The sequence below is a fragment of the Rhinoderma darwinii genome, chromosome 13 (assembly GCF_050947455.1).
Source record: "Rhinoderma darwinii isolate aRhiDar2 chromosome 13, aRhiDar2.hap1, whole genome shotgun sequence".
Lineage (NCBI taxonomy): Eukaryota > Metazoa > Chordata > Amphibia > Anura > Rhinodermatidae > Rhinoderma > Rhinoderma darwinii.
The window spans coordinates 69,431,622-69,446,452 of record NC_134699.1 but is presented as its reverse complement, the minus strand read 5'-3'; the positions used below and the strand labels follow the sequence as shown (position 1 = coordinate 69,446,452).

At 42.5% G+C, this 14,831-nt stretch overlaps 1 protein-coding gene across 1 annotated transcript in view; it reads left to right on the top strand.

Annotated features, from left to right (window-relative positions):
• Positions 1–8,122: 8,122 nt before the first annotated feature.
• GLP2R (glucagon like peptide 2 receptor) overlaps positions 8,123–14,831 on the top strand; it is a 63,565-nt gene continuing 56,856 nt past the window's right edge. Inside the window, exon 1 of the mRNA XM_075846864.1 lies at positions 8,123–8,185. Coding sequence (XP_075702979.1) covers positions 8,183–8,185 — 3 coding nt within the window. The 5' untranslated portion in view covers positions 8,123–8,182. The remainder of the gene's footprint in view (positions 8,186–14,831) is intronic.

Here is a 14,831-nt window from a genome sequence, read left to right as displayed (position 1 = left end):
CACCCCTAGATAAATACCTTATGGGGTCTAGTTTTCTAAATGGGGTCGTTTATGGGGAGTTTGTATCGTTCTGGTAGCTCAAAACCTCTCCAAATATACAGTGGGGCCTAAAACATTTTCAAGCAAAATATGAGTCCTGAATGCCTCCGGGTGCTCCCTCCCTTTCGGGCCCTGCCATGTGTCCAGGCAACGCATTAGGGTCACAATGGGGGCATTTTTGGAAACAGAAGAAACAGGGTGATAGATTTTGGGGTGTGTTTCTTCATTGTCATGGTCGCTTTACAAAGAAATCGGTCTTCAAAGTGATACTTTTATGAAAAAAGTGAAATTATATTTTTTTACGCCTGCTTTGCATGAATTCTTACAAAAAAACTGTGGGGCCAAAATATTTACAACACCCCTTAATAAATACCTTAAGGGGTGTAGTTTGCAAAATGGGGTCACTTGTGGGGGTTTCCACCATTCTGACACCTATGAGCCTCTGAAAACCGGGCTTGGTGCAGGAAAACAAAATGTACTTCAAAATTTATAAAATTATTACTAAACTTGTAAGTCTTCTAAATTGCTCCAAAAAAATATTTTTTTTCAAAAGTGCTGAGTAAAGAGATGGAAATATATATTTAATAAAAAAAATTGTACAGTATGTGTGTACATATGTGACATATTGCAGCTAAAAATAGGGAAAAATGATAATTTTTACAAAATTTCTTCATTTTTTCTATTTTTTTATTAATTTCCGCAAATCGTATCAGTCTACTTTTACCACTAAAATAAAGTACAACATGTGACGAAAAAACAATGTCAGAATTACTTGGATATTCAAAACTTTCGCAGAGTGAGGCCTCATTTACACGAGCGTGTGCGTTTTGACAGCTCCGTGTGTCATCAGTATATGATGCGCGGCTGCGTGATTTTCGCGCAGCCGCCATCATAGATATGAGGCTAGTCGACGTCAGTCACTGTCCAGGGTGCTGAAAGAGTTAACTGATCAGCAGTAACACTTTCAGCACCCTCGACAGTGAATTCCGATCACAATATACAGCAACCTGTGAATAAAAAAAAGACGTTCATACTTACCAAGAACTTCCTGCTTCCCCCAGTCCGGTCTCCCGGCTGTTGCCTTGGTGACGCGTCCCTCTCTTGACATCCAGCCCCACCTCCCTGGATGACGCGGCAGTCCATGTGACCGCTGCAGCCTGTGATTGGCTGCAGCCTGTGCTTGGCCTGTGATTGGCTGCAGCTGTCACTTGGACTGAATTGTCATCCCGGGAGGTCAGACTGGAGGAAGAAGCCGGGAGTTATCGGTAAGTCAGAACTTCTTTTTTTTTTTACACGTTCATGTATATTGTGATCGGAAGTCACTGTCCAGGGTGCTGAACCAGTTTAACTCTTTCAGCACCCTGGACAGTGACTGTCTCCTGACGTCGCGGACCGCAACATTTTTTGCCGGGTTCGGTCAAAACGAGTTCGGCCGAACCCGGTGAAGTTCGGTTCGCTCATCTCTATTGACACTCCGTTCGGATGTTTGTAAACAGAAAAGCACGTGGTGCTTTTCTGTTTACATACAGAGTTTGACAGCTCTTGCGCGAATCACGCAGTTCGCACGGAAGTGCTTCCATGCGACCTTCGTGGTTTTCACGCACCCATTGACTTCAATGGGTGCGTGATGCGCGAAAAACTTGTCGTGAGTTTTTTTCAGCGCACTCACGCTCAGCAAAACTCACGGACTGTCTGCATGCCCCCATAGACTTGTATAGGTCCGTGCGACCCGTGTGAAAAGCACGCGCGTCGCACGGACGTATATCACGTTCGTGTAAATGAGGCCTTATTCTCTGATAAAGTCACACATACCAGATTTAACAAATCTGGCTTGGTCATTAAGGACCAAACAGGCCCGGTCATTAAGGGGTTAAGGAATTAGTGTTGTAAACAATCAGTGGGTGAGTAGTGGGTGGCAGATATGTGTAGTGGAGGCTTCTTGTCTCAGTGATGTAAGTGACTGGAGTTTGGGTCCTGGTTTTATGGGTGACTGAATAAGTAAGAAGGTCGCTCCATACTCCATGCCGGGTGTGGTCTACCTGGAGTCCAGGTGTGTCCAGAGACTAATGAATAAGAAGGCCGAAGAGCCGCGTGGAGGGTGGAGCGCTGCTTCTGATTGGGTGTGCAAAGAGCCAGGACACGTGGACTGAACCTACAAAGCTGGTGAGAAGCCCTGAGCTTATGTATCCTAAAAAACTTTTATTTTCTACATTTATATTGATTATCAGGATTGTCCCTCAGCTGCTGCGTGTGATCACACTCCCCTATAAAAGGGACCATGCTGATAATCACATATATATATATATATATATATATATATATATATATATATATATATATATATCCGCTAAGGCATCCCTTGTGATCATTTGAGATTTTTTCCCTTTGACGTCAGGAGGGTGAATTGCCTCCCCCAATATATTAATCTGTTGCCCCTTGATCTTATGTTACTTAAAAATTCCAGTAGCCAAAATTTTGTGTAATCCACCGTGATGTGTAATGCTCAATTTGTCCACTAGAGGGAGTGATGTAAAATAGATTTTAGTTTTTGTTTTCTTATTTTAGAAAAAATAATGACCCACTGTCTCTTTAAAAGAAAAATAATTATATTTTATTTTCTGTTACAACTGGAATTTTTGTTAAATTGCAATAAAAAAAAAAAATGTGCACACCGGAAAGGAGGAATTCTAGCCCCCTGCTGTATTTAGCGCTCATTGATTATTCCTGCCAATGACGGAAAATCGCGTTGTTTTTACATTGTTCTAGTCTGATACGCAGACGCGGGAGGATTTACCGTAATTCAATAATAGAGAGCTATCAGGTAATTAAGTGCCCCCCTCTGGTAGAAATGCAGCGGTGATTGTAATGAGATGAAGCAAAGATTTATTGTAACTATCCTCTTATAAAATAGTCCCCATCTGTGTGTGTATATACTCCAGGGGGCAAATTTTACTGTCTATGGCCATCTTCGAGACCCCTCCCATGTTAAACTCAGATTTTTCAGAAGACAACTAAAAGTGGAGTTCCCCTGTAAGTAATTTCTTGGCTGATATTGGCTGCCGGGGTGTGTCCAGAGGACATGGGTGCCCTTGGAGATTTAAGGGAGTCCCATGAGAAACTTCTCCCATGTTATACTTTGATTTTTCAGACAAAAACTAAAAGTGGAGTTCCCCTTTAAGTAATGTATTGGATGCTGGTGTATGTCCAGTAGATAAGGGGGGACCTTGGAGGAATTAGGAAGTCCCCTGAGAATCTCCTCCCATGTTATACTTTGATTTCTCAGACAAAAACTAAAAGTGGAGTTTCCCTTTAAGTAATGTTTCGGCTGATATTGGATACCAGGGTGTGTACAAAGGACAAGAAGGCCCTTGGAGAAACAAAAATGGGACCCTCTTCTTGGTATTTGTTTAAAACCTTCAAACCCACAGTTTTTTGGGGGGTATTTGTAGTGTTTCTGGACACATTTAGAGGGGAGCAATGTACCACCCCCACCTGACGCACTAATCAGTGTTTAGTTCTGTGCACCCCTCCTCCACAGGTCCCATAGGACTAACCTCCATGACCATCATAACATCAAAACGAGTAAATATAATCCCTTTTAATGAGATTCTAAACCGCTTCACTGATGTTTGTAAAGGGGGTGGGGCTGTGACAACCTCTCATTCATTTTTATGAATCAAATGTGAGTGGTTGTCGGCATTAAACAATGGCGGCTGCTGTATGAGTAGAAGTGTCGCCATCATGACTATTTGTCAGCTTGTCCAATCAATTCTTCAAATACATGTCAGTGGTGGATGGGTGTGAATACGTTTTCAAAATCGGTGAATCTCTGGTTACTTTGTGGGTAACGTACTAGCGAAGTGCGTAGCGACAATGTGCAGCATGGCACGGGTTATGTGGCGATGTTGCGGTGGTGGCCTGAGACACCTCTAGAAAAAAAAATCAGAAGCCGGAGTTCATCGCTTCATTGGGATCAGTAACCGCGTCGTGGCGAGACCCCAATTAGTGACGAGACGCCTGCCAAGCGCAATACGCCAACCGTCACGCTCGGAAGATATTGGAAATCAAATGCGTCTCCTCTCCGTGCGGAGGAGAAGAATCGCTTATCCCGGCTTCTACCTCACAGCCGGGGGGTGATGGGTCACAAGTGACATGGAACAGAAGAGCATAATTGGCAGAATTCACGACAAAATAACAAAACTGCGACCCCCGCCCATCAGCACGACGTCTCATCACTGCGCTGCAAGCAGCTGCTCCTTGAAGAGACTGGTGTGTCAGAATAGGCTTAAAGGGACAGGACATAAATATATCATTACACCTGAGTCCGGAGCCTTATAAGAGGAGCAGCTGATAACAGAGACCTATAGAAGGTTCTCAGCACTGGATATATGTGACATATAGAAGTAGTCTGAAATAGCACATAACAGAGAACAATAGCTTGTATTCACCTGTCCTACAGTCATCCTCCCCCAGCCTGACAAGTCTGATAACAGAGAACAATAGATTGTATTCACCTGTACTACAGTCATCCTCCCCCAGCCTGACAAGTCTGATAACAGAGAACAATAGATTGTCTTCACCTGTATTACAGTCGACCTCTCCCCAGCCAGACATGTCTGATAACAGAGAACAATAGATTGTATTCACCTGTCCTACAGTCATCCTCCCCAGCCTGACATGTCTGATAACAGAGAACAATAGATTGTATTCACCTGTCCTACAGTCATCCTCCCCAGCCTGACATGTCTGATAACATGGAACAATAGATTGCATTCACCTGTCCTACAGTCATCCTCCCCCAGCCTGACATGTCTGATATCAGAGAGCAATAGGAAGTATTCACCTGTCCTACAGTCATCCTCCTCCCAGCCTGACATGTCTGATATCAGAGAGCAATAGGAAGTATTCACCTGTCCTACAGTCATCCTCCCCCAGCCTGACATGTCTGATAACATGGAACAATAGATTGCATTCACCTGTCCTACAGTCATCCTCCCCCAGCCTGACATGTCTGATAACAGAGAACAATAGGAAGTATTCACCTGTCCTACAGTGATCCTCCCCCAGCCTGACATGTCTGATATCAGAGAGCAATAGGTTGTATTCACCTGTCCTACAGTCATCCTCCCCCAGCCTGACATGTCTGATAACATGGAACAATAGATTGCATTCACCTTCCTACAGTCATCCTCCCCCAGCCTGACATGTCTGATAACAGAGAACAATAGGAAGTATTCACCTGTCCTACAGTGATCCTCCCCCAGCCTGACATGTCTGATATCAGAGAGCAATAGGAAGTATTCACCTGTCCTACAGTCATCCTCCCCAGCCTGACATGTCTGATAAGGGTATGTTCACACGATGAGAGGCATTTACGTGTGAAAAGACAGGCTGTTAACAGCTGCCTCGTTTCACACGTAAATGCTCCTCCTCGCATTTTGCGAGCCGTCTGAGACGCTCGGAAATCTTGAGCTGTGCTTCATTGAGTTCAATGAAGAACAGCTCAAATTACGTGGCAAAGAAGTGCCCTGCACTTCTTTGCCAAGGCAGTCCATTTACGTGTCGTCGTTTGACAGCTGTCAAACGACGACGCGTAAATTACAGGTCGTCTGCACAATACGTCGGTAAACACATTCAAATGAATGGGCAGATGTTTGCCGACGTATTGCAGCCCTATTTTCAGACGTAAAACGAGGCATAATACGCCTCGATTACGTCTGAAAATAGGTCGTGTGAACCCAGCCTAACAGAGAACAATAGACTGTATTCACCTGTCCTACAGTCATCCTCCCCCCAGCCCTACATGTCTGATAACAGAGAACAATAGATTGTATTCACATGTCCTACAGTCATCCTCTCCCAGCCTGACATGTCTGATAACAGAGAACAATAGATTGTACTTACCTGTCCTACAGTCATCCTCCCCCAGCCTGACATGTCTGATAACAGAGAACAATAGATTGTATTCACCTGTCCTACAGTCATCCTCCCCCAGCCTGACATGTCTGATAACAGAGAACAATAGATTGTATTCACCTGTCCTACAGTCATCCTCCCCCAGCCTGACATGTCTGATAACAGAGAACAATAGATTGCATTCACCTGTCCTACAGTCATCCTCCCCCAGCCTGACATGTCTGATAACAGAGAACAATAGATTGCATTCACCTGTGCTACAGTCATCCTCCCCCAGCCTGACCTGTCTGATAACAGAGAACAATAGAATGTGTTAATCCTACCCCCAGCCAGTCATGTCTGATAACAGAGAACAATAGCTTGTATTCACCTGCCCTACAGTCATCCTCCCCCAGCCTGACATGTCTGATAACAGAGAACAATAGATTGTATTCACCTGTCCTACAGTCATCCTCTCCAGCAGCCATGTCTGATAACAGAGAACAATAGATTGTATTCACCTGTCCTACAGTCATCCTCCCCCAGCCGGACATGTCTGATAACAGAGAACAATAGATTGTATTCACCTGTCCTACAGTCATCCTCCCCCAGCCGGACATGTCTGATAACAGAGAGCAATAGATCTCCCTTTTATTTGTCTTGCTGCCTCTTTCTTACAGCTCTGCCTGTGTTGGTTTCAGTCTCATCTGTAATTGTCGCATTCTGTTCATGAATCAGCCTGCTCCGGATGAACAGGGCTATTAGCTTTATATTCAGTGCTTTGCAGCAGAGCATCATGGGTCGGAGTTAAGGGGTGATTTTTTTCTTCCCCCCTCAGTATTTATGAAGGGCTGGTGATGCCTCCACATATAATACATAATGGGTGGAGTAGTCCTCCTTCTTTCTCTTCCTGTACAGCAGCATTGATGAATGTCTCCGTGCCGTCCATGCAGGCAGCGAGGCGAGAAGATGGAATGAATCGTGTTAATTTGTCCACATCTTCCTGCGCCCCGTGTTTTGACGCGTCCCTTCCCCCCTAGTTAAGCAGAGTTAGCCGACTATGGCGGAGATGATTTATATTTCCCGTCACCTGAGAAACCGGCGCGAATTTAAATTAAATTGGTAGAAAAATCGAACCATATCCACAAAACTTCCTAAAGAGAAACGTGGGGAAGGAAAAGGGAAACAGAGATTTTTTTTTTTTCAATTCCTCATCCTTATCTGTATGCGTGATAGCCAATATGGCCGCCATTACAGCCCAAACAGGGCTTCTCACCCAGCTTTTCTGGGCACCTGAATCAATGTCTAGTTGTACAATGTATTCTTTTTTGAGAAAGCACTGCCCCATTTATAAGGGACTTTGTTCATCCTGCTCTTCCAGGTTTATGAATAGAATGCCAGAACTACAGTCAAAACTGACACAGTAGTAGGAAAGAGGAAGCAGCCATTCTAAATCTGTGACTACCCCTAAGGCCTCATTTACACGAGCGTATTATACGCGCGTGCGACGCGCGTGCTTTTCACGCGTGTCGTACGCACCTATAATAGTCTATGGGGCTGTTTAGACGATGCGTGAATTTTGCGCAGTGCGCGTGCGTTGCGTAAAACTCACGACATGTTCTAAAATCGTGCGTTTTTCGCGCATCACGCACCCATTGAAGTCAATGGGTGCGTGAAAACCACGCATGCCGCACGGAAGCACTTCCGTGCGAACTGCGTGATTCGCGCAAGAGCTGTCAAACTCCTGAATGTAAACAGAAAAGCACCACGTGCTTTTCTGTTTACAAACATCCAAACGGAGTGTCAAATTCGAGATGAGCGCACCGAACTTCACCGGGTTCGGCAAAACTCGTTTTGACCGAAACCGGTAAAAAATGTTCGGGTACGCGACGTCAGGAGACAGTCTCTGTCCACGGTGCTGAAAGCGTTAAACTGGTTCAGCACCATGGACAGTGACTTCCGCTCCGAAAATCCATGAACCTGTAAAAAAAAAAAGACGTTCTGACTTACCGATAACTCCGGTCCGACCTCCCGGGATGACAGTTAAGTCCAAGTGACAGCTGCAGCCAATCACAGGCCAAGCACAGGCTGCAGCCAATCACAGGCCAAGCACAGGCTGCAGCCAATCACAGGCTGCAGCGGTCTCATGGACTGCGGCGTCATCCTGGGAGGTGGGGCCGGATGACGAGAGAGGGACGCGTCACCAAGGCAACGGCCGGGAGACCGGACTGCAGGAAGCAGGCAGTTCATGGTAAGTTTGAACATCTTTTTTTATTCACAGGTTGGTGTATATTGTGATCGGCATTCACTGTCGAGGGTGCTGAAAGAGTTACTGCCGATCAGTTAGCTCTTTCAGCACCTTGGACAGTGACGGGCGTCGACTAGCCTCATCTCTATGATGGCGGCTGCGCGAAAATCACGCAGCCGCGCATCATACACGGATGACACACGGAGCTGCCAAGTGCCTTTTGCGCGCGCAAAACGCAGCGTTTTTTGCGCGCGCAAAACGCACACGCTCGTGTAAATGAGGCCTAAGGGTATGTTCACACAGTTTATTTTCAGGCCGTAAATGACCTGAAAAATGGCTGAAAATACGGAGGCTGAACGCCTCCAAATATCTGCCCATTGATTTCAATGGGAAAAACGACGTTTCATTCCCACGGGACGGTTTTTTACGAGGCCGTTTGTAAAAAAAAACGCGTGTAAAAAAATGCCTCGTAAAAAGGAAGTGCATGTCACTTCTTGAGCCGTTTTTCATTGTCTCAATAGAAAAACAGCTACAAAAATGTCCATAAAAAAACGCATAAAAAAAAACCAGTTGATGCATGAAAACCGCTCCGTATTTTACGGCCCTTTTTACATTTGCCGCGTGAACATACCCATATAGTCATGTATTGGCAGCTATCAGCAGTTATTACATGTGGAGGAAGGATTAAAAGGTTGCACATCAGAGGGTGACAAAGGGTTACTTTATATATACATTTTTGGGGCAAGTCCCCTTTAAGAGAAGGGTGGAGTTTTGTGATTTGCTGCATACTTATTAAGTGACACCTGCTCAGAAGATCCCAAACCTCACAAGACCCAGGTAGAAGTTTCTCAGATATCCCAGCATCCTGTAGCAATTCAGGAATATAGGTAATGGGACTTAGACCTGTCTGGAGGCGCTAGAGAGCTGTTAACCATGAGCCCGGAAATCCAGATCTGGAACATGAGTGCAGGTCAGTACTATGTGCTGGGTCTTTATACATCCGTTTATATATACCACACCTGGAGCTTGTATAGGGGCTCTACTACAATGATGCACCCTGGGCTCCTCTCCAAGATGTCCTACTAGAGTTGAGACCCCCGAAGGTGCAGCTATGAAACCAAATCTACCAGTTTGTATGTAACTAATCGGGACTAAGGTTTCATAATTACATGTGGACTACCACCCAATTAGCCCACCAGAGATGGGACCATGAATGAGGTGTTCTCTGATGAGCTCCTTGTATCTGCTGGAAGGACTTTCCTTGCCCGGGGCACCCACTGCCTGCCTTTGCCCGGGGCTCCCACTGCCTGCCTTTGCCCGGGGCTCCCACTGCCTGCCTTTGCCCGGGGCTCCCACTGCCTGCCTTTGCCCGGGGCTCCCACTGCCTGCCTTTGCCCGGGGCTCCCACTGCCTGCCCTTGCTCGGGTCTCCCACTTCCTGCCCTTGCCCGGGTCTCCCACTGCCTGCCCTTGCCCGGGGCTCCCACAGCCTGCCCTTGCCAAATGCTGTTCTGGTGCAAACTCATAGGTTCCTTCGAGACCAGCGGTGGTCCATGTACTGAGGTTGTTTTTCTTCCATCCCGTTATGTAAATAGAAGTTCTGGATGTGACTGATGAGCCTCGTGGTCGTACGTAGTTGTGACCCTCTCGTGTCAAGGTTTCTACAAATGCCTCGTTCTTTATAAGTGACTTTCATTGCCATCTCCAGTCGTATATTCCAGGCGTGAGCTGGGCAATTTGTCTAAATGCAGAACACTTCTAGGACAGGAAATCCTTGACAAATTCCCGAGATTTCTTATCTGATCTTGATTCTGAGTCGTTGGTGGTTAACGCGATGTTATTATTGTTTGTTTCAATGTGTTTGATACATTATGGCAGTGGTTGGCAGCCGTGGGCTTTCCATTTGTGGAACTACAACTTCCATCATACTAGGAGTGATGGTTTAACAGCAGATGAAGGTTGTAGACCAGGTTAATGACCATTGTTTTATGGAGAAATTTCCACACTTGACTTCATATCGTCCTCCTCTTCTTGACCTATCATCTACTTGACTTTGTTAAATGACTCCATTCTGCTGACCTGAACTCGCCACAGGCTTCAGCAGAACCGTGGGGGTCCTTGGTCTTGTGGCTATATTGTGACCCTTTGGAACCACCCTTAAAAGCATTCTCCTAACCAGTTAAAGCGTTTGCCCACCCAGAATATTAATGGCTAGTTCTCTTGACCTAGCTGTAAGCAATAAGTATGGTGACCCATGGGTGATCTAGTGTCCATCCATGCATCCTTCGCCAAGAACATAATAGCCTGGATATTCTGTAGGGCCTATGGTGTCCTGCTTGAATGTATTAACCCAAACACTGGGCTCCAAATCATCGTCATTGGCCTTCAAGCTGAAGAACATGGGGTCCACATAAAAATAGTTGTCTGAAACCATCACAGCTGATTTGTTATGGGTTTCATCTAATTTTGATAAACACGATGGTTTGACCAGAAAGTTAAATGTGGGTCACCAGTCTTCTATCTGACCAGAGGGGTAAAGGAAAGGCCATATAAAAGAGTAAAGAATGACCCCTCAGGATTATCTCTTGTCAAGCAGTATCTTCTACCGGAACTTAATCCAATTTACTTGGTAGAGTTACCGGTCACTGGCCGATCTTGGCTGAAGACCTTTTCTGTAGTCAGAATGTGGTCAATCATGAGATACTCAAACCTTATCCTTTAGATGATCAAACACCCCACGTAGTGAAGATTTCTAAATTTTGATCCTTCAAACCCATCCATCCTAATAAACTGCATCAGGAGAAACCTTTTAGATTATTTGGGGAGGTCCACAGATGTAATATTTCTCTTGGACCAGCCACTGGCAAGTACAACCCCAAGAGCGTGTTATATGAACCAAAGTTGAGTTCTACAAAATCTTGAGTACCAGTCGCCCACATGATGGTTGGATTTGTTGTGACTTCTCCTTCCGATAAACCATGAGTGGTGATCTCACAACTGTTTAACCGTGGCAGAGGTCTTTGACCTGTAATATCTTCACTCAATCAAAGTAATTCTAATAAATGGCGTCTTTAGAAATTGCGGAAGAGTTTGCATAGCTCATGGCACCTCCTTAGCAGACTACAAATCTAGTGACTGTTCTGCCTCTACATGGAGACATTCTGTTGCAAGGAATTGGATTACACCGTGTATGAAGTCCATTGAAGATACCAAAAGGTGATATCTGTAGAGATGATATTGGGCCCCACATATAGGAGCAGTATTATAGTAGTTATATTCTTGTATATGGGGGCAGTATTATAGTAGTTATATTCTTGTATATAGGGTCAGTATTATAGTAGTTATATTCTTGTATATAGGGGCAGTATTATAGTAGTTATATTCTTGTATATAGGAGGCAGTATTATAGTAGTTATATTCTTGTACATAGGAGCAGTATTATAGTAGTTATATTCTTGTATATAGGAGCAGTATTATAGTAGTTATATTCTTGTATATAGAGGCAGTATTATAGTAGTTATATTCTTGTATATAGGAGCAGTATTACAGTAGTTATATTCTTGTATATAGGATCAGTATTATAGTAGTTATATTCTTGTATATAGGGGCAATATTGTAATAGTTATATTCTTGTATATAGGATCAGTAGTATAGTAGTTATATTCTTGAATATAGGAGCAGTATTATAGTAAGTATATTCTTGTATATAGGGGGCAGTATTATAGTAGTTATATTCTTGTATATAGGAGCAGTATTACAGTAGTTATATTCTTGTATATAGGGGGCAGTATTATAGCAGTTATATTCTTGTATATAGGAGGCAGTATCATAGTAGTTATATTCTTGTATTATAGTAGGTATATTCTTGTGTATATATGGGCAATATTATAGTAGTTATATTCTTGTATATAGGAGCAGTATTATAGTAGTTATATTCTTGTATATAGGGGGCAGTATTATAGTAGTTATATTCTTGTATATAGGGGGCAGTATTATAGTAGTTATATTCTTGTATATAGGGGCAGTATTATAGTAATGTTGTTGTATATAAGGACAGTATTATAGTAGTTATATTCTTGTATATAGGAGGCAGTATTATAGTAGTTATATTCTTGTATATAGGAGGCAGTATTACAGTAGTTATATTCTTGTATATAGGGGCAGTATTATAGTAGTTATAGTCTTGTATATAGGGGCAGTATTATAGTAGTTATATTCTTGTGTATAGGGGGCAGTATTATAATAGTTATATTCTTGTATATAGGGGGCAGTATTATAGTAGTTATATTCCTGTATATAGGGGGGCAGTATTATAGTAGTTATATTCTTGTATATAGGGGCAGTATTATAGTAGTTATATTCTTGTATATAGGAGGCAGTATTACAGTAGTTATAGTCTTGTATATAGGGGCAGTATTATAGTAGTTATAGTCTTGTATATAGGTTGCAGTATTATAGTAGTTATATTCTTGTATATAGGAAGCAGTATTATAGTAGTTCTATTCTTGTATATAGGGGGCAGTATTATAGTAGTTATATTCTTGTATATAGGGGCAGTATTATAGTAGTTATATACTTGTATATAGGGGGCAGTATTATAGTAGTTATATTCTTGTATATAGGGGGCAGTATTATAGTAGTTATATTCTTGTATATAGGAGCAGTATTATAGTAGTTATAGTCTTTTATATATAGGGGGCAGTATTATAGTAGTTATATTCTTGTATATAGGAGCAGTATTATAGTAGTTATATTCTTGTATATAGGAGAAGTATTATAGTTGTTATATTCTTGTATATAGGGGCAGTATTATAGTAGATATATTCTTGTATATAGGAGCAGTATTATAGTAGTTATATTCTTGTATATAGGGGGCAGTATTATAGTAGTTATATTCTTGTATATAGGAGGCAGTATTATATCAGTTATATTCTTGTATATAGGAGCAGTATTATAGTAGTTATATTCTTGTATATAGGGGCAGTATTATAGTAGATATATTCTTGTATATGGGGGCAGTATTATAATAGTTATATTCTTGTACATAGGGGGCAGTATTATAGTAGTTATATTCTTGTATATAGGGGCAGTATTATAGTAGTTATATTCTTGTACATAGGAGGCAGTATTATAGTAGTTATATTCTTGTATATAGGGGGCTGTATTATAGTAGTTATATTCTTGTATATAGGGAGCAGTATTATAGTAGTTTTGTACTTGTACATAGGGGGCAGTATTATAGTAGTTATATTCTTGTATATAGGGGCAGTATTATAGTAGTTATATTCTTGTATATGGGGGCAGTATTATAATAGTTATATTCTTGTACATAGGGGGCAGTATTATAGTAGTTATATTCTTGTACATAGGGGGCAGTATTATAATAGTTATATTCTTGTATATAGGGAGCAGTATTATAGTAGTTATATTCTTGTATATAGGAGCAGTATTATAGTAGTTATATTCTTGTATATAGGAGGCAGTATTATAGTAGTTATATTCTTGTATATAGGAGGCAGTATTATAGTAGTTATATTCTTGTATATGGGGGCAGTATTATAATAGTTATATTCTTGTACATAGGGGACAGTATTATAGTAGTTATATTCTTGTATATAGGGGGCAGTATTATAGTAGTTATATTCTGCTATATAGGGGCAGTATTATTTTAGTTATATTCTTGTATATGGGGGCAGTATTATAATACTTATATTCTTGTACATAGGGGGCAGTATTCTAGTGGTTTCTCTTTGGTGTTGTGGTGAAGATGTTCTTCTGAGGTGTATGACGTATAGATGTACTTGTGGCAGTACGCTATGGTCTGATTATCCGTGTCCCTGTGTAATATCCTGTATAATCCTTCTGTACTCTGCTCCTGAGGTTGGAGATGTGGAGAGAACGCGTGCCTCTCTTATAAGACAAATATTTACAGCTGAACGACGTTTGCTTACAGAACAGGATGAAGGACAATTACTTTTTGAACATCTCTTAATCCAGCTGTCGGCCGTGCATATTTTCTGTGGATCTTCTGGTGACTGTTGATTGGGGTAGGGGTATATAACATGAAAGGTAAGGTGATGTCGCTGAGCAGAGGATGGTGGTCAGTAGATGACAATATTATAACCAAGCTGAGAGATCCACAATGCCACCACCCCTCCACTGGAGAAAAAGACCCAGAAATCCACAATCCAGTGTTGAGTCCAAGATGCCATGTTCTAGGCTGGCTCCAGACGTTCTTGAGATACGTATGACTATAGAACACCACCAGCCCTCCTCTTGAAGGTGGGTGCCACCACAAGAATTTCACAAAATCACGGATCTGACCATCTCACCTGTTGACTCCCGTATCCTACGTTTGCCACCAGATCAATTAAATCTAGGAGGCAAGGAAAGTAAATGCAAAGCATCAATTTCTCGGTTACCTATTTTAGCAATGGACCTTCAAGAAGCTGTCAGATGGTGTCCTGTCTAGTTGGGGCGAAACCATCTGGTGGCCAAAATAAGACGTGTGAGTTAACATTTTGGCAGGTGGGGCAACGCTTAACAAATTTATGGGCACCAATATATCTTCCTGGCTTGGTTTGTCCCAGTGAGATTTTTTTTTTTTTTTGTCAATTGCTCTTGTTTGCCCCCAAAGAGCAGGTCTCCCG